Source organism: Chiloscyllium plagiosum, chromosome 6 (assembly GCF_004010195.1).
Source record: "Chiloscyllium plagiosum isolate BGI_BamShark_2017 chromosome 6, ASM401019v2, whole genome shotgun sequence".
Taxonomy (NCBI): domain Eukaryota; kingdom Metazoa; phylum Chordata; class Chondrichthyes; order Orectolobiformes; family Hemiscylliidae; genus Chiloscyllium; species Chiloscyllium plagiosum.
In genome coordinates, this window is record NC_057715.1 from 10,383,417 (window position 1) to 10,404,042 (window position 20,626).

General features: G+C 43.8%; 1 protein-coding gene across 1 annotated transcript in view; it reads left to right on the plus strand.

The window, feature by feature from the left end:
• The window catches only part of myo16 (myosin XVI), a 375,473-nt gene that overhangs the window by 104,497 nt on the left and 250,350 nt on the right, over positions 1 to 20,626 (plus strand). Inside the window, exon 5 of the mRNA XM_043691191.1 lies at positions 2,998 to 3,106. Within this exon, the coding sequence (XP_043547126.1) occupies positions 2,998 to 3,106 (109 nt within the window). The remainder of the gene's footprint in view (positions 1 to 2,997; positions 3,107 to 20,626) is intronic.

The following is a 20,626-nucleotide window of genomic DNA, read 5'->3' on the forward strand; positions in this document are numbered from 1 at the left end:
TTCTTATATAAATCCAGTGAATACAATTTTAACCGGCTTAATCTTTCCATTAGTCCTGCCATCCCAGCAATCAGTCTGGTCAACCATCGCAGCATCAAAAACACCCTTTCTCAGAGAATGAGACCAAAACTGCAGTCAGTACTCCAGGTGAGGCCTCACCAATGCCCTGTATAATTGCAGCCCTTAGAGCATCAAGGCCTTGCGGATGCTTTCAATCTTTCCCAGAGCTTTGATATCGATCATTGAAGGCAGTATCTGTTGACACCAGGCATCGCTATTGACTGCACACACGCAACACTACAGCACCAATCATGCGTAGACGTATGATCCCACACATGCAGTATAAAAGAAGTGGGTGTGCTGTGGAATTTTTTGTTTCATTGAAGTGTGCCTTGTTACTGAAAAGGTTAGGAACCACTGCTCTACATTTCCATGGATTCCCTCCCTTACTTCTATTTCTTAAATAGCAGAGTGATGTACAATTATAGTTAGGGCATCAGTAATGTTTTCCCTTCCTTTAAATCCCAGCTTCTGGGAATGTTTTATGCTTTACCAGCACTGTTTTCTAAATTTCTGTTATTTTCCTTAATTTTAATGAGTCCCTGTCTCTAATTCAACATTGGGTTATTTTGAGATATCTTCTGTAGTATCTTCTTTATCTATTATAAATATTGATGCAAAGAAATTAATCAGAAATATTAATATTTCCTTACTTTCATTAACCATATTACATCGCAAAGGAGCTGATATTGCTCCTATATTCTGCTTTTTCTTAATATAATAGAATTGAAAAGAGGGTGTTATTTTGATATCTCTTGCAAACTTATTTTTAATGTACTCTTTTTATAATTCTTACAAACTTATTTTATCTCTTTTGCTGAGCACAAGCTTCCTATGAGTCAGAGGAATTGTTTCTTAGGTATATCATATTTTAAACCTTTGCTTTTATAATTCACACTAACTTCTATTGCAAAGGGATTGGATTGTAAGAGCCAGGAAATATACATGCAAATATGAGGCGTTGGTGAGTCCATAGTCTCCTTAGCTAACAGTGGGTTGCCATAGTGAGAGTACCGTGGAGAATCAGGAGATTGATTCCTGAAATGAAAGGGCTTCCCTCAGAGGACAGATTGAATAAAATGAACCCATACTCTCTCAGGCTCAGCAAATAAGTAGAGAACTTAGTAAAATATATACAACTCTCATGGGGCTTGACAGAGTAGATGTTGAAAAACTTTCGCTGGCTGGAGAGTTGAGAATAGGACAGGTTTAGGGGGCCAAATGCTGGCAAATGGGATGAGATTAATCCAGGATGTCTGGTTGGCATGGACGAATTGGAGTGAAGGGTCTATTTCCTTGCTGTGCATCTCTTTAGCAAGTAGGTGCTCGTCTCAGGGTAAATGGTCAGTCACTTTGGATCGAGATTAGATTCCCTACAGTGTGGAAATAGGCCCTTCGGCCCAACAAGTCCACACCGACCCTCTGAAGAGTAACCCACCCCCCCCCCCCCTCTGACTAATGCACCTAACATTATGGACAATTTAGCTTGGCCAATTCACCTGACCTGCACATCTTTGGAAGGTGGGAGGAAACCAGAGCACCCAGAGGAAACCCATGCAGACATGGGGAGAATGTGCAAACTCCACACAGACAGTTGCCCAAGGTTGGAATCAAACCTAAGACCCCGGCACAGTAAGGCAGCAGTGCTAACCACTGAGCCACCGTGCTACCTGTGGGGTAAGGAGAAAACTCACAGCTCAAGGGATTGTGAATTTTTGGAATTTCTTGCTCGTTACAAATATAGGTGAGAAGTTGATAAGTGCTTTCACGTCTGGAATTGATAGATTTCTGGACACCAAACCGAATCACGGGATGTGAGAATAATGTGGAAAAGCTGAACTAATATATAATTTTCCTATGACCTTATAGAATGATAGAGCAGATGACATAACATATAGCCTAGTCTCAATCGATTTCTACCTTATACGGCATTTCTGGTACAGAGCTCTACTCAAAATGTTGTGACCATGTTGCAGCCCTGTTTCTGAGCTTTCACAAACCTTGGTTCCCGACTGAACTTTCAGTGTTCCAGCATTGCAGCACATACATACTTGATTGCAATGCTGTGGGAACACAATCACTTATAACCTAAATTATTCTGACTTGGACTTTTATAGCTTTTCCTTTATTGTTATGGGGTTAAAATCCTGGTGGGAATATCACAATGGTGGGAGCTCCATCCCTCCGTGGTCTATTGTGACTCAAGATAAAACCTACAACCACCAGCACAGGACAATGTGGTTATTTTTACCACATCACAAGAACAGATTTTGGAAGTAATTTGGCAGAAAACTGGCAACCAACTACAACTTGCTTTTATATCTCACTTTTAATGTAGATAAACATCCCAAAATATTTTACATAATGATAACTTGATAAAATGGAAACAAAAACACCAATTTAAGGTAGTTACTGTCAAAAGTCAGAAGACACCAGGTTATAATCAAACAAGTTTATTTGAAGTCATCAGCTTTCGGAGTGTTGTTCCATTGTCAGGACTTCACCTAGCAAAAGGGCAGCGCTCTGTAACCTTGTGATTTCAAATAAACCTGTTGGACTATAACTTGGTGTCATGTGACTTCTGACTTTGTCCACCTCAGTCCAACATCGGCACATCCATATCAAAGTTGGTACTAGGAGGGATGCTTAAAGTGGCTAGCTTTACAGAGAATCTTGAATGATGAGAGAGATTGGAGAGATTTAGGAAAGCAATTTTAGAGTATGGGACTGAGATGCCTGAAGACATGGCTACCATTATTTGGTGGAAAAATGAGTTATGCACAAAGGAAATAATTTGTTTCTGAAATAAGCTACATAAAACTTCTTCAAGAGTATAATATTAACTGATATAAATAATAAAAGCTGTATTAATTGTCCAAATGTGACATATTGTCATACAGTGATATATGTTAATAAATTGTCACATTGTTTTCTCAGGCTGGAGCCAATGTATTATTACAAGATATCAATGGGAATATTGCACTGGATTACACAATGGAAGGCACAGAATCAAGCTCCATTCTCCTGCGACATTTAGAAGATAATGGTACATACTTGATATATTACTTCATAAACAGTATAGAGCTGCTTGGAGTGTTTTTGTCATTTGAGTGATGTAAAATGTTTCAATTTATTTTGCTTATGGAAAATTAAAACCTAGATATAAAGAAACCAGTCAGGATGATGTGCAATTGCCAAAAACAAGCAGCCTCTAATTGACCAAAATTGGCTAGTAAGGCACATCATGATTTTTTCCCAGTTCCTCGCAGATTGTTCTGACAATCAGTCACCAGAACTCATGTTGATATTTAAATTTCCCACCCTATTGCATGGGTACACATTACTCGGTTTTACATTCTATATGTATTTCTCTGCTACAATAACAGGCAACTTAATATTATACAGTTATTTGGTTATATAGAATCTGAGTACTGCTGGAAAAAAACAGATTCTGTCAAAGCTTTTGATCTTATACTCATCAATTCTCCATTGTAAAAATTCTACTAATCAGAGTCCACTTACAAACCAATCAACACTCTCCTCTCTATGACATTTAATATGGTATTTCTTGCAAATTGTCCTGATTCGACAAAAACAACGCCATTTCCCAGCAATATTCAAGTTAGTATTATTTGTGGTTGGATGTATAAGAAGAGTGATAGGTGTGAATATAAAGAGGATGAAGGAACATAAGTTCCCATCCTTTGTCAATCAAAAACAATTAACATGTACAGGGCTTTGTTGAATTGTGTCTTTTGACAATAAACAGGCTAAAGTGAGGATCAGGACTGTTCTTTCATCTTTTTAATTTGGTTACCATCTTATTAATGCAAGTACATTTTCAGCATGATAATCTTTCCCTTTGGGTTTTTCATGCTCTTCAAGCAAAACTAACCAACAGAAGTCTACTCCTCTTTAGTTCTGTCATAGAGTACCACCAACTGGATCTAACACAGGAAGATGCAAAATCTATCCACTCCACTCCAAACCTCAAAATGCCACAATAACTGACTACACTATTTCCTTTAGAAGCTATCCTAGTGGTATCTTTGAAAAGAATGGAGGTGGATAATTAGTGCTCAGTTTGGCAAAGCTTTTTAGTATTAATCTGTGTCAGTCAGGAATTGAATTTTATGTGGATTTTGTAGTGAAAGTGCCTAATGATGATGACAGAGTAAGACTCAAAACACTTCTAATGAACTTGTTGAGGCATGTTATGACATATGTCCTGGACAGGTGGGACTCAAGCCCATAAGCGTTGTCACACCAGCCCAGATGCTGTAGGTACTTTCCAACAACCTGTTAGAGATGTTATTACACACCCCTGGAGCAGCTGGGACTTAAACCTGGGTTTCTTGGTCCAGCAACATATTTAAGCCAACTTAAGACAATGTCCATTTTCGTTTAATTCCTGGTTCCTGGCATTAGAAATAACAGTACCGCTGCAAGGCCACCACGCAAGTCTGCTGGAATACCAGGCTGGGAGACTCTGCCGCAGCCACCAATCTCGTCACTGATCCCAGGAAGGTACACCTTGCAAAAGCAGCCCAAAGGAATCCTGACCTACTGGATTCCGGGCTGAGCCCATCTCAAGGCCAAAGTTGCCGCCAGCCTCCGCCGATGTAATAACCGATACGGGTCCCCATGCTCGCCCCTCCATCAGATATTTCCTCAAGGTTAATTCCAGAGTCCCGCTCTGGACTTACCAGCCATCTTTAAATCTTATTCTAAACTTCACCAGCCCAGAGTCAAATATTTAGAAGTGCAACAAAAGGAAAAATTCCATTTATGTAATGACATTCATGAGCTCAGGATGTTCTTTAAAAAAATCAATTTAACAAAACATGTTGTTTCTGAAGTGCGTGCTGTTTTTGGAATATAGGAAACATGCCATCCCATTTCTGTTTAGCAAGCTCCTACAGATAACAATATCACAAGCTCCAGAGAGTTCTCATAACATGCTTGAACAGGTTCATTAAAAATATCTAAAAATATTGTCTAAACACAAATCTAAGTATTTGCACAAGGCTGTTTTCAAAATCTCTGACCAGCAGTCTGGTTTAATTTTCTCTTGATCACACTTAATTTCAAGATGTTGATTCTCCTTGATGGATTTAATATAATAGAAGCTGCATAATTGAACTTCACATTAATTGTTGGTAGAGATTCCTAATCTCTCAATTATATTGGTCATTAGCAATTAAATTACACACAATGGAAGGATTTAGCAATCACTAAAGGGCTTCCCTGTTCCTTCATTGGAAGCTAGTGCAGTGAGTTGATGCAAAAAGAACTTGTGCAGAACATAGAGAAAAGCCCAGAATCCAACTGAGATATTTTAATGATTCAAATAGAATGATTTTTAATTTTCTCAAAATCTGTATGATATACAAAGTAAGGTTAGACATTTCTGTTTTGTTCTTTGTCATTGTAATCCATCTGGGCTGTGTGATAATTTTAAAATGTCAGCTAATTATTTGTTTTTCTATCTGGAATGTGTCCAAGTTTCTCTTGAATTTGAGTCAAATAGTGTGGTGCGGGAAAAGTACAGCCGGTCAGGCAGCATCCAAGGAGCAGGAGAGACAACATTTGGAGCATAAGCCCTTCACCAACTTCTTTTGAATTTGATAACTTTACACCTTTGCAGTCTTTCTCAATTATATTCCAGAAGTTTGGCAACGTCTAAGTACTTCTATCCAAACTCTGTGAACATCTTGCTTCTTTTAAGCTTGAGGCAGCTTAGGCTAACTCAGGAGCCATTGAAAAATACTTGTGTGGCCCAGTTCCAAGCTGTTTCAGTACCTCCTTTCTCCATCAATTTTGGCTAGTGAGGTACAAGGATACAGGTAGCCAGTCCATATATGTCACTACTACCCTTACGGGCTCAATTGTAGGAGTGAGCAGATCAAGCTCCCAATAATTTTGGTGGAACCATGTCCCTCCTTTTAGGAGATATTGTTTGAAACCTGTGAAAAGGGTGGTGAATTAATAGTGGGAGTGAGTATCTCGTCCCCCAAGAATCCTGAGTGCCAACTCTTAAAATCCAAGTCAAAATATAACAGCTATTCAGCATTGCCATTGAAATCCTTTGGCTTTCTTACCTTCTCATAATGTTGTCAATCAATCAGAGGCATTCATAATATGAATGTCAAAAGCTTTGATCTATTAGACACCTAAATCTGTGTGAAAACAAAAACTGACAGTGGGGAAAGAACCCTCAAAGAAACTATGTTTTTACAAGGTAATAGAAATGTCAGTCATATAAAGTTTTCCCTCAATTGCTTACTGAGATTGAAGTGGCATAATTATTCTTGGAGCACAGCCAGATATACACAAAACCATAGTATTCCCAGATTCTGACCTCTTTTCATCAGATTTTTAAGACTGTTTTAATTAGTGTTTTGATCAGCGGTAACCCCCAGGATATTGTTTGTCAGGGGTTCAGTGACTGTCATATCATTAAACATCAAAGTGAGTTAGTTAGAATATCTCTTGACCACGGCCTGGCAGATTGAATGGCAGTCAATGCTACTTACCCATCTCTAGCCTGAATGTTGTCCAGCCCTGAATGGAGTGCTTCATTATTGATGGCATCACAAGTGGTGGTCAAATCATAGACATTGTGTCGTCGTCAGTGTGCATTCCTGGTTTTGATCTTATGCTGGAGGAAAAGTCACAAAATAATCTTTAAAATATGCATGCACCTCACTACACATCATGAATTAAGATTCATCATGGAGCAATCAGCAGGAAAATTAACATTCAGGTCCGAAGAATGGACAAGATAGAGAACTGATGCTAACCAATTGATGGTCTCCTGGGAGATGATTCAATAAGTTGGGCACTGACTGGGATTGGATGGAAATGTTGAGCTATGGATAAGAAGTGAGAGCACTTTTAGAGAAGCTCCCAATTTATGGTCTCCTCTCAGTTTTGTCATCTACAACCACATCACTCTAAAGTCTCTTCACATGAGAAGTTTGGTGTACTTCATTGACTATTTTGCATTTGTCACAGACACGTTATTTATCAAATGCATTCAGGGAACAGACCTGTTAACAATGTCCATTGTCATGGCTGCACTGTCTTACTTGAGAGCCACACTACAGACTGTGTACAGGCAGACATTCTCTCAATTATTTGTGATGTTAATCCACAACTACAGGAGCTGGGCTCCATCCTCTGCTATTATGGATGATGTGGGCGGTACATCTACCAGTATGTCACTAAATTGCTGCTGGACCTTAACATTTTCCTTTTCAATAATGGACCCTGATGCTGAAACCTGGAGCCATCCAAGCAGAGCTTGGTGAGAGTTGATGCCCAACAAACTGTTTACCCATTGAAGTGGGAGCATTTGTGTTGGTCCATCGTTCTATCTCCTTCAATGGTACTCTTTCAGATGGAATAAGCTGTTAACAGGATTCGTGATTTTAGATTACATTAGATTCCCTACAGTATGGAAACAGGCCGTTCGGCCCCAACAATTCCACACTGACCCTCTGAAGAGTAACACACCCAGACCCATTCCCCTACCCTATATTTACCCCTGACTAACGCACCTAACACTATGGGCAATTTAGCCTGCACATCTTTGGATTGTGAGAGGAAACGAGAGCACCTGGAGGAAACCCGCACAGACACAGGGAGAATGCAAACTCCATACAGACACTTGCCTGAGGTGGAAATCAAACCCGGGTCCCTGGTGCTGTGAGGCAGCAGTGCTAACCACTCAGCCACTGTGCCACCCATTGTGATTGGGTATATCCACAGCCAGTTATCCTGTTTTTAATTATTCATTCATGGGATATGGATGTCACTGGACAAGCATTTCTGAACCATCTCTGATTGTCTACAGGGCAGTTAAGAGTCAGTTACATTGCTGTATCTCTGGAGTCAAATAAGACCAAACGAGGTAAGAACAGCAGATTTTCTTTCCTAAAGGGCATTCGTGCAACAGTTTAAGGGTCATCATTAGATTTTTAATTCCAGATTATTACTGACTTCAAGCTCCACCATCTGCCATTTTAGGATTTGAGCCCAGGACCCCTGAATGCTTCCTGCATCTCTGGATTAATGGTCTAGTGAAAATAACACCTGGGTGATCACCTCCCACTTTGAATAAGATCTTGGAAAAAGAGGAAAATGGGTATGAATTAGAATCTGCAAAGTCGGAACACTATATTGACAATGACCACATTCTGGCTTCTCAAAGTTCATCCATTAATGAAATAAGTTCAGGAAGTCTTACAAAGATTTTTTAATTCGGTAATGGCTGTCATTCAATGGGATCCACAACTCACAATAACCTCATTTACCAAATTACTCTACTTTCTCCACAAATAAAATTAATTCACTATAGCCAGCCTCAACATCAACGGCAGCAGGGAGTCACAGCGCAGATTCCAGACCCTCTCGATCCTTTGGGACGGGAGGTATGCGGTGTGCTTCCTGCAAGAAACCCACACTACCCCGGGAGACGAAGCCACCTGGCTCCTGGAGTGGCGAGGGGGTGTCTATATGAGTCACCTCATCCGCTGATCTGGTGGGGTGGCTATCTTGTTGGCCCCGCATTTTTAGCCGGAGATCTTGGGGATCAGGGAGCCCATGCCAGGCCGTTTGCTTCACCTGACGGTTTGGCTGGGGGGGAGCAGTGCTTCACTTGGTGAACGTCTATGCTCCCCTGTCCGGGCCGAGGCAAGCGAGCTTCTTCGGAGAAGTGTCCGCTCATCTCGCCTCCATCGACGAGAACCAGTGCGTCGTCCTCGGGGGAGATTTTAACTGCGTCCTCGAGGGCAGGGACCACGGCGGTGCCCGCACGGGTTGGGCTTCGGGGAGGAGGTTGGGGGACTTGGTCAAGTCCTTCGACCTTGTGGATGTCTGGCGGAATCTCCATCCTGACTCCATCGCCTTCACCTTCGTGAGGCCTGGGGTCGGAGCGTCCAGAATCGACCGCCTGTACATTTCGCGGGCGTACGCCTCCTGTTTACCGAAGGCCTCCACGCGGCAGGTGTCGTGCACGGACCATCACCTGGTGTGGGCGGAACTCCTTCCGTTCGGCGCCAGGCTCGGCTCCGCGTACTGACACTTTAACAACCTGCTGCTGGAGGACGAGCGGTTCCGGGACTCGTTTTGTCGTTTCTGGGCCGGCTGGAGAAGGAGGCGGGGAAGCTTCCCCTCCCTGAGGCTATGGTGGGACGTGGGCAAGGCTCACGTCCACGTCTTCTGTCAGGAGTACGCGAGGGGGTCGACGAAGAGGCGGAAATCCAGGATCGGGGAGTTGGAGAGGGAGATGCTCGACCTGGAGTCACGCCTCGGTCAGCCCGACGCGGACCCGGCCCTGCGCGGGGCGTACGAAGAGAAGAAGGCTGCGCTCCGGGACCTGCAGCTCGTTGGGGATCGGGGCGCTTACGTGAGGTCGCGGATCCAGCTCCTCCAGGACCTGGACCGCGGCTCCCCCTTCTTCTACTCACTGGAAAAAAAGCGTGGCAGCCGTCAGCAGCTCCTTGTGCTGCTGGTCGACGACGGGTCCCTCGTCACGGATCCGGAGGGCATAAGGGCCCACATCCGAAACTATTACACGGCTCTGTTCTCTCCGGATCCGTCCAGCGCGGATGCTCGCAGAGTTCTGTGGGAGGACCTGCCGCAGCTCAGCCCTGAGGACGTCGGAAGGCTCGACGTCACTTTAGAGGAGCTGACCGGCGCCCTCGACCTGCTCTCGAGGGGCAAAACCCCGGGGCTGGATGGGCTGATTGTGGAGTTCTTCAGGATGTTCTGGGACGTCCTGGGGAGTGACTACGCACAGATCCTGGGGGAGTGCCTAAATGCCGGAGAGCTGCCCCTTTCTTGGCGCAGGGCGGTCATCGTCCTGCTGCCAAAGAAGGGGGACCCTTCGTTCTTTGAAGAACTGGCGTCCGGTCTCCCTCCTCAGTACAGACTACAAAATCTTCGCCAGGGTGTTGTCTTCTCGCCTGGCCTCTCTGTGCTGGCCCACATGATTCACCCGGACCAGTCCTACACGGTCCCGGGCCAGAGGATATACGACAACATCCACCTGGTCCGGGACCTGATCCATTTCTGTCGACGGGCTGGTCTGCCGAGCGCCTTCCTGTCTCTCGACCAGGAGAAGGCGTTCGACAGGGTCGATCACGAGTAGCTGCTCGGGACTCTGCGGGCATTTAGGTTCGGGACGCAGTTCGTCGCCCAGATCTGACTTTCGTACGCCGCCGCAGAGTGTCTGGTTAAAGTTAACGGGTCCCTGACGGCGCCCCTTCGCTTCAGGAGAGGAGTGCGTCAAGTCTGCCCCCTGTCCGGCCAGCTGTATTCCCTGTGCATGGAGCGTTTCCTGCACGTTTTGCGGAGGAGGTTGTTGGGGCTGGTTCTGCGCGGCGCGGGCACGGGGGTGGTCCTCTCGGCCTACACCGATGACATGTTCCTCACTTTCACCGACCCAGCTGACCTGGGGAGGATGCGCGAGTGCCAGGCCGTGTATTCGGCAGCGTCTTCTGCCAGGATCAACTGGGCCAAATGTTCCGGACTACTGGTCGGTCCATGGCGGGTGGACTCTCTGCCGGAGGAGTTACGGGGGTTCAGCTGGAGTACCATCCATCTCCCCTATCTGAGGAATCCTGGCCGGTGAACTCGCAGGAGCTGAAAGGCCAAAGTCTCGGCTCGCCTAGGCCGCTGGACAGGACTGCACCGAGTGCTATCTTACAGGAGTCGAGTGCTGGTCATAAACCAGCTGGTGGCCGCCATGCTGTGGTACCGGCTGGTCACTTTGGTCCCTCCTCCTGGCTTTGTCGCTGACACCCAGAGAATGTTGGTCGACTTCTTCTGGGATAAAAAGATGCACTGGGTCGCCGCGCAGGTTCTGAGTCTCCCTATTGAGGAGGGCGGTCAGTCGCTGGTGTACGTCCGCACCCATGTCGCGACGTTCCGCCTTCAGACCTTGCGGCGATACCTTTACGTCGAGCCTCCTCCTAGGTGGTGCGCCCTGGCGACGTATTTTTTCCGCCAGGTGCGTAACCTCAACTACGACACGCAACTCCTGTTCGTCGACTGTAACGGTTTGGAGGTCGCCCTCAAGACGCTGCCTGTCTTTTACCAGGACCTGATCACTGTCTGGAACATGGTCGAATCGCGTCGCGCCTACCCTCCGGCTGGAGTAGCGGCTGTCGTCAGGGAGCCGTTGCTCAGGAATCCGCACCTCCGTACTCGCGCCGACGTAGTGCACCAGTTGGAGGACGCTCAAGTGTGGGGTGGGATCCTGTCCGCGCTCACCCCAGCCCAGACGGAATTTCACATTGGCCCCAAGGTCCCATACTTCCCGCGGGAGCCTGTGCCCCACAACCTGAGCCGCCTCCGGAATTTTCATTTTGTCCCTTTCAAGGATGTAAAAAGGTGGGCCCTGTATAGACTGCTGCTGCACACCGTCCACCTCTTCTCCCTCATCCACCGTCCCGACACGCCTTGACGTGCCCATTTGCCACCGGGCGTTGGGGATCCCCAGTGGAGGGCTTTCTACGCGGGAGTCCTCCCCCTTTCTCTCAGGGATCTGGGGTGGAGGGTGCTGCACGCAGCAGTCCCCTGCAACTGCAGATTGCGGTGGTTCACGGACTCCCAGCCCAACTGCTTGTCCTATGGACCACATGTATATTGGGTGTGGGCGTTTGCACTCCCTTTTTGATTTTCTCAAAAACCTCCTCCTCTGTTTTTGGTTGCACTTCAGTCCCACGCTCCTGATCTTCGGGCACCCGGTACGGAGGACGGAGGGCAGGTCTGAAGACCTCCTCGTGGGTCTGCTCCTGGGCCTGGCCAAACTGGCCATCAACAGGTCGAGGCAGCGGGCCGTGGAGGGGGTCGTTAGGGTCGACTGCCTGCCCCTCTTCCATGGTTACGTTAGGGCCCTGGTGTCCTTGGAGAAGGAGCATGCGGTGTCCACCAACACCCTGGAATTGTTCAGGGAGAGGTGGGTGCCGCAGGGAGTGGAGTGCATCATTTCCCCCTCCAACTCTATTTTGATTTAGTCCCTACTCTCCCCTTCACTGTTTTGATCACACAGCATTGCCCTTTGATGTGAAGGGCACTGCTTGTCACTGGCTACCTGGGTGTTTTCCTATCTTCCTGGTGGTGGAAACTGAAAATTTGTACACCTGTTGTCTTTCACTGTGTCTTGCACCTTCACACACACAACATGGGTGTTGGTAAAATATAAGCACTACCGCAGTTAGGCAGTAGTGTGGGGATAAAGGAAAAATAAGAAAAAAGAAAAACAAAAAAAAATAAAATTAATTCCTGAACAAGACATTATTTTTTGGAACTTTAATAGATATTAGACTCAATACAAACTAACTTACAAATCATGAAAAGTACAAACTCTACGTTGAACATGTATGAGCATTTACAATAGAAATAATTTCATGGAGAAAGTAGGCAGTCCACTCTATTTGTATAGTCCCTGTTTCAGGCACCAATTATTTGCAATTAATGTTCCAATCCCTTTCCTTCCTGGACTTAGTTGATTCTGACAGAGAGCATCTGCCATGTAAAGTGAGTTCAAACTGTGCAAACTACCCTATGTGGTGCATTTTGTTTGGAAACTTCTCACCTTTCAGTTTTTATCAGCTGAGCGAGTGTAGCCTGGCCAGAAACACTTCTACATTTGCACTTTTTCTCTTTCTGGACCATGCAGTCATTTGATAGTGGAAGAAAATTATTACAGCTCGTTTAACCATGCTTGCCAAATGCTCAGAAGTCCAGCTCTCTGACTCAACTTATTTCCCAAGGTTTCCCTGTCTCTCAGGAAGCAGAAGGGTTAGAGTGGTGCTGGAAAAGCATAGCAGTAAAGGCAGCATCTGAGGAGCAGGGAGATTGACGTTTCGGGCAAAAGCCCTTCATCAGGAAAGAGGCAGAGTGCCTGAAGGGTGGAGAGACAAATGAGAAGTGGGTGGGGGTGGGGAGAAAATGTTTTCACCATCTCAGGAAGCACAATACAAAGCTGACAAAATCCCGAGGATCATCTCTGGATGCTTGCCTGACATGGTTCCATTGTTGGTGTATTATACCAGAAGTGGGTCAGATACACAGAGATTGCTTAAAGAAGGTGGGCATGGGATTAAAATAGGTAAAAACAAGGACTGCAGATGCTGGAAACCAGAGTCTAGATTAGAGTGGTGCTGGAAAAGCACAGCAGGTCAGGCAGCATCTAAGGAGCAGGACAATCGACGTTTCGGCAAAAGCCCTTCATCAGGAATAGAGGCAGAGTGCCTGCAGAGTGGAGAGATAAATGAGAGGGGGTGCTGAGCTGGAAGGTTGGAACTGGGGTGAGGTGGGGGAAGGGGAAATGAGGAAACTGGTGAAGTGCACATTGATGCCCTAGGGTTGAAGTGTTCCGAGGTGGAAGATGAGGCATTCTTCCTCCAGGCATTGGGTGGTGAGGGAGCGGTGATGGAGGATAATTAAATGGCCAATTGAGTCAATATTCCAAGTGAATGGGATTCTTGAGGTACCTTAGGGCAGAGGTAGGTCACTGAGTGAGGATCCATGGCCTAAATATGAGGCCATACACGCAGAATGCATGGCCCCACTGATCTCCATGTTTTTGCCCCACTTTTTTTTAATATTTCTTTCAGTCTTAACAAGACAGAACTCCTTGAGGTCTTCTGATTATCTCAACCACAGCCACCTCCCCTGATGGTTCCTCAGAGCTGCCGACTCCCTGGACATGACGAGGACACTGCATGCTATCTTTAATTAGCCAATTAGAGGCACCCAATGGTAACATTTCTGCTCCACTGCCAGTATTTGTAAGCTTGGAACCCACTGTTATTCCAAATGTCAGCGTGCTGGTGCACTATTGCTAAGAATTGATACTACTTTGATCAGTAATTAGGTTTATCTTTCTCCATTTTTGAATATGGTTATAACAGTTGAAATTATCCAGTCCTTTGACAACAAATGTATGTGAATCATGGCTTAAAAGACAGCAGCCAGATCTTTCACAAGTTCTACCTCTGCTTCTCTCAGTAACCTTACAGCACCTCCGTTTTGTCTTGGTGACTTATCCATTTTAAAAACTTCCAGCCTTTCTACAGCTCCACATTTTTAATCATGCAGTATGCCCTCCAACAACCTTTTCAATCACCTTGGCCTTGGTAAAATCCTTTTCCTTGGTAAATGCCAATTTGAACTCCTTATTTGTACTTTAATTATACCTTCTACATCCAACAATAAATATCTATTGTGATCTCTAACAGCCCTGCTGATGCTCTGACAACATTTCTTCCATTTATAGCTCCACATTTTATAAATGGAAAACGTAAATCATTGTTGGTTCATGAATACAAATAGACTTGCTTACAAGATATTTTCAAATCAACCTGTTCACCTCGAGCAAATGGGACTTGTATCCAGATCTCCTAGCTCAGATATAGAGCACCACCACTGCACCACCAGAACCCTTTATAGCTTTCTTTTATACTAACAATATTGCTGAGGATGTAATCTGTGAAATTTGTGCTTGTGTTCATTTGTGGTCTCCTTGTTGTGTCTTTTTTATTTTTAACTCCTGAGTGCAAATGCACCAATCACTCATGGGATTGGTAAACTCAAATATGGTTCTTTATTCTGAAGATGAAGAAGCAATTCTGCAGTTTTGGAGAGTTCTTGATTATGTTTCTTACTTGAATGTCTGCACAGTCATTTCAGATTCACTCAAGACCAATTATCATGTATTGCACTACATCGGGTGAGTCTCACCCACCCACTGATGGGTGAGTCCAGAACCAGAGGACACAGTTTAAGAAAAGGTGTAGGCCATTTAGAACAGAGTTGAGGAGTAACATCTTCACCCAGAGAGTGGTGGGTGCATGGAATGCTCTGCCCCAGAAGGCAGTGGAGGCCAAGTCATTGGATACTTTCAAGAAAGAGATGGATAGAGCTCTTAAAGGTAGTGGAATTAAGGGTTATGGGCCTAAGGCAGGAACAGGATACTGATTGTGGATGATCAGCCATGATCATAATGAATGGTGGTCCTGGCTCGAAGGGCCAATGGCCTACTCCTGCACCTATAGTCTATTGTCTATATTATTTGCTGTCTGTTGATGTGCATAGAATAATAACCAATCTACTTAAAGATGTATCACTCTAATTGCACTCAGTGATGCTTACATGGTTCTTTATGTTACACAGTTATTTACTTACACTTGAATTAGTATTTGTTAGAATTCTGTTGTTCAAATTCATACATAATCATGTAGAAAGCTTAACTTATACCAAGAAAGGAACAGCTGTTCCATCAAATTGGTTGAAAAGGTGATGATTTGATTTGATGCTGTAGTGTGTTGCAAAATCAATCCTATGTATTTACAACTATTAATTTAATTGATTACCATTGAATTTCAGCCACTGAAGAAAGACTAGTTCTCACCTCAGCACTATATCTATATCTTTTAGTTGATACTACGCAATTGAAATTCCCATGAAAAACAGACACCATGATTTAAAACATTACTGTATAAATTTAAAGCCTTGCGTTCTGGTCCTTAATAGGAACAAAAAGACTGTGCCTAGATACAGTAGAATCTGCAGAACCTGGAATGTTATTTGAATGTTTTTTATCCTTACCCTATGAACTTCTCAATAACCAGAGGACTCTAGATTTGGCATTAACGCCCTGTTTCTGTGGGGACATGTCCACACTTTATCTGTAGAATCTTGATTTTGAATTCTTCCCACTGACTTGCCTCTGAATTTGCTTCAGAGTCCACTTCTTGCCAGATCATTTCTTAGCTTTGGAAAATTTGCTTTCTCTCAATTTGCTCCTGTACCATCATTGTTCCTTTCCATAATGCTAATTCTTACTGTCTTCGAATCACTACCTCCAAAAATTAACACCTACCTCTTCTTCATCCACTTCACCCAAGTTCATTCCTAAAGAACAAATCTAGAATGACAACCTCTGCTGTTCATCTTATGTGCTGACTAAACAAAACCCTCTTGAATGCAGATCAAGAATTTGTACTGTCTATGACTTTCACTCTGTCTGTATCCCAGTTGATATTTAGTTTTTCCCTGTTGATTTGCATTCAAATATTTGCCTGTATATATTCTGCTCTCACCCTCTCCCACTATTTGATGGTTGATAGCACATAACTAAAAGTAAAAGTGAAGTTGTCATTGCCTTATCAGACCATAGGACTGCTCTCTTATTAGAAAGAGATGACTAGTGGTAATTTAACCTGAGGATCCTACACCTCAGAAGAAGGGAAAGGTTGAAAAGGAGAGTCTTTCATGGTAACCTCAATTGGTTCGGGAATTAGACCCACACTACGTTGGCATCATTCTGCATTGCAAAGCCAGGCATCCACCCAACTGCACTCACCAATTCCCAATTCTAATAGTGTGTCTGTTCCCTTTTTTGTTTCTGAGTGCAACCCATATTACCTCATTTGATTAATCATTTAGTACATCATTCCTCCTCATGGCTGTGATTAATTCTTTAAGCCAGTAATGCTACACACTCACATTTCTTATTTCCTTCTCTATCCTGACTGAAAACTCCTTATCCAGGAATATCGATGATGTAGAAATGCTGGCTTGGATTGACATGGACAAAGCCAGGGTTCATACAACACCAGGTTATAGACCAACAGGTTTATTAGGCTTTCAGAGCACTGATCCTTCATCGGGTGAAAGCTTGTGATTTTAAATCAACCTGCAGGGATATTAAGCTGTCATTCTCATCATTCTTTAAGCTAAGTTTCCACGAAGCAATGATCTCATTTGTTCTATCTTTTGCAGAACCAGTATGAATGCCCCAGAAATCTGATGCTCACTCTCCGACATTAGCTTTACAGCTGCATGTTCAATCACTGAATTCTCTTATTCCTATGCACATGAGCAGGTACAAGGAGTCAAACTGAGATTGCTGCTTTAGAGATCCTGCCTTTCAATATCCTAACTAGCTCCCAGAAAATCTGCTTTCAGGATATCCCCAATCCTACCTAAGCCATTAGTACCAAAGTTGACCATAGCCTCTAGCTTATCATCTTCCCCAAAAGAATGTCCTTTTGGTGCTCCTGTTTCTTGGCATCAAGAAGGCAACAGACCCTTCAGACGTCAAACTGATGGCCTCAGAGAAGCCTTTTTGATCTTGACTATGGAATCCCTTATCACTGTTGTTTTTTGTATTCCTTCTTTCCCCAACCCACTTCCCTAGCTGAGCTGTCCATGGTTCTGGACTTGACTTTAACTCGACTCTCCCAATGAATTATTGCCTTCACCAGTAGCTGAATGGAATATCAATTATTAAGCAAGATAGGCTCAGAATATTCTTGCATGCCTGATGGTTACCCATTCTGACTCTATATTCCCTTCTAATCTGTAGTATGACCACCTCCCCAGACATGTTCAATGTAGCTAAGTGTGAGGTGATTCACTTTGGAAAGAGTAACAAAAAGATGGGGTACTGGGCTAACGGTCGGATACTTGGTAGTGTGGATGAGCAGAGGGATCTTGGTGTCCATGTATACAAATCTTTGAAAGTTGCCACCCAGGTAAATAGTGCGGTTAAGATGGCATATGGCGTACTGGCTTTTATTGGTAGAGGAATTGAGTACTGAGGTCATGTTGCAGTTGTATAAGACTCTGGTGCGGCCGCATCTGGAGTATTGTGTGCAGTTTTGGTCTCCATACTATAGGAAGGATGTGGAGGTACTGGAACGGGTGCAGAGGAGGTTTACCGGGATGTTGCCTGGTATGGTAGGAAGATCGTATGAGGAAAGGTTGAGGCACTTGGGGTTGTTTTCATTGGAGAAAAGAAGGTTTAGGGGTGACTTGATATAGGTGTACAAGATGATTAGGGGTTTAGATAGGGTCGACAGTGAGAATCTTTTTCCACGTATGGAGTCAGCTATTACGAGGGGGTATAGCTTTAAATTAAGGGGTGGTAGGTATAGGACAGATGTTAGGGGTAGGTTCTTTACTCAGCGAGTTGTGAGTTCATGGAATGCCCTGCCAGTATCAGTGGTGGACTCTCCCTCTTTATGGGCATTTAAATGGGCATTGGATAGGCATATGGAGGATAGTGGGCTAGTGTAGGTTAGGTGGGCTTGGATCGGCGCAACATCGAGGGCCAAAGGGCCTGTACTGCGCTGTATTCTTCTATGTTCTATGTTCTATGATATATACATAATATGTTGTCCTCTGCCTCGCCAATGCAGAACAGTGATTCTAGATTTGTGGAGCAGATGGCACATCCTGGAGGTAGTATACATGGTTTGTCCACATCCTCACCTGTATCATAGCATGTACACTCCAATTGACCAAGCTGACCTGTATTCTTAAAATCTATTTATAACATATCAAAGAATATCAGAAAATTATGAGTATTCACCAATTAGTTGTTTCCCCTAGCTAGATTAACAACCAATTACATCATCAGTTACTGTTGAAGCCTCCCTATCTGTGCTTTGTTCGAGTGTTCAGATCATTCCCTCTTCATGCTGTTTTCAAGCTCTCTCACCATTTCACCCTCGTGCTGTTACTCACTTAGAAAAACAAGTCTTTCATGGAGATTGGGCTTGATGAGTGCTCTCAGGTGCTGAAACTGAAGTGCTACAAAGCCACTCTAAAGGCTTCACTCAAGCCTTTTTGATTTCTATTGTGTTTGAGCCCAGGCAGAGCTTCCCAGGATCACTGACCATGGTGTAATGAAATAGAAAAGCAGTATAGCTCCTTGTCGAATGAAACACCTGCCAGAAGTGGAAAGAAACTGCAATTGGAAGGAATGTTAAACCAATACCAAAAATTCATCATCTGTGGTATGTTCCACTAGACAATAGACACAGATTGGTCTTCATAGCCATCTACAACCCATCAGAGCAGAACCAATGACCCCAAATGATGAACATGTTCATCTTTGCCACAACTTAAAAAAAGCAAGGAGGTCATTCTGAGATTTATTGCAAATAAAAAGGATTCCATTGTTTAAACTATCTAGATAACGTGGGGCCATATGAAATAAGTCATGCAAGTCAATGCCTGGTATCCGAGCAGGTAATGATACCTTAATTCTCAAATAGTCCACAGTTCCATCCACAAGGGAGACGCCACAGCAAAACAAATGGTGGTTCCGGGCTGCTAGGAAATGTTCATTGATCACATGGCTGCTTAAAAATATTTTTCTTGCCTCACTCTCACTCAGTTCTTTACCCAATCTTAACTTTGCATTTTGTAATTAATGATCCTCTTTCAAGTGAAACCCAATGCTCCTCATCCAATTCATCCCTCAAAATTTTGAACATTTCTATTAGAGCAGAAAGGGTTAAGGAGAAATCTCAGACAGCAATTCACTCATCTCTGCATCTAACTAATGGCCTATCTACCATTTTGTTAAATCTACTGCATAGCTTCTCCAAGGTCTTGACATGGTAGCTTAGCAATTAATTTGTTAATTTCCAGTTTTAATAAAAATTTCAGGTTATTAGTGTTTATCTGGAGCGAATTTCTTTCTAACATATCATTTAGTCTTTGAACATTTTTATTAGTATCACTTTCATGCAGGTTTTGCGGTCCATTTTGACATGATTTACATTAAATTTAGCTTCTGGTGCGAGTACATAAGCAACTAAAACTAAAACTCAGGAATTAATTCAATGAGAGCAGTCAGTTAAATTAATGTAGCGATTTAAATACCAAATGGTTACAGGTGCTATCAAAAATATCTGCTTTAGTTCTTTTTCTGAGAAGTAAAGTCAGTCTGCAAAACAGATTGAACTTTAAAATCCTGCAGCAGAGATTGAATAATTCAAGAAATGTTTGAAATGCTGCCAATAAAACTTCAGTGGACAGAAATGATGTGCAAAGTGTTGGAAGCTGGTGGTGAAAGGTTTTCTGTTTTATTACTTATAAAAATATGAATAGAAGAGAGCTTCGACACCCTGATTAAATTGTCAACTCAGGTTGGATGTATTCTTGCAGTTTTTGCCACATAATCTGCTACTACAGCCTACCTATTGGTTGCACACACAACATTATATGTTGCACAGCTAACCTACATGAAGTGACAAGCAATTCCTTTGTCACCTGTTTGGATTATTCTGATTTGCCAGTCAAACGATCTTCATGTTGGACATTACTTGATTTTTACATAAAGTTACATAGAGTCTGAAGTGCAAAAACAAGATTCTGAACTTAAAGCTTGCCTTTATGCTTTCCATAAGCATTCCATCATCCCTTTTCATCTAACCCTACCTGTATACAGAGGAACCTCAATTATCTGAAGGACACAGGTAGGGAGCATTTTGTTTGGTTAGATTAGATTAGATTAGATTAGATTAGGTGCCACCGTGGGTGGCACGGTGGCACAGTGGTTAGCACTGCTGCCTCACAGTGCCAGAGACCCGGGTTCAATTCCCGCCTCAGGCGACTGACTGTGTGGAGTTTGCACAATCTCCCCGTGTCTGCGTGGGTTTCCTCCGGATGCTCCGGTTTCCTCCCACAGTCCAAAGATATGCAGGTCAGGTGAATTGGCCATGCTAAATTGCCCGTAGTGTTAGGTAAGGGA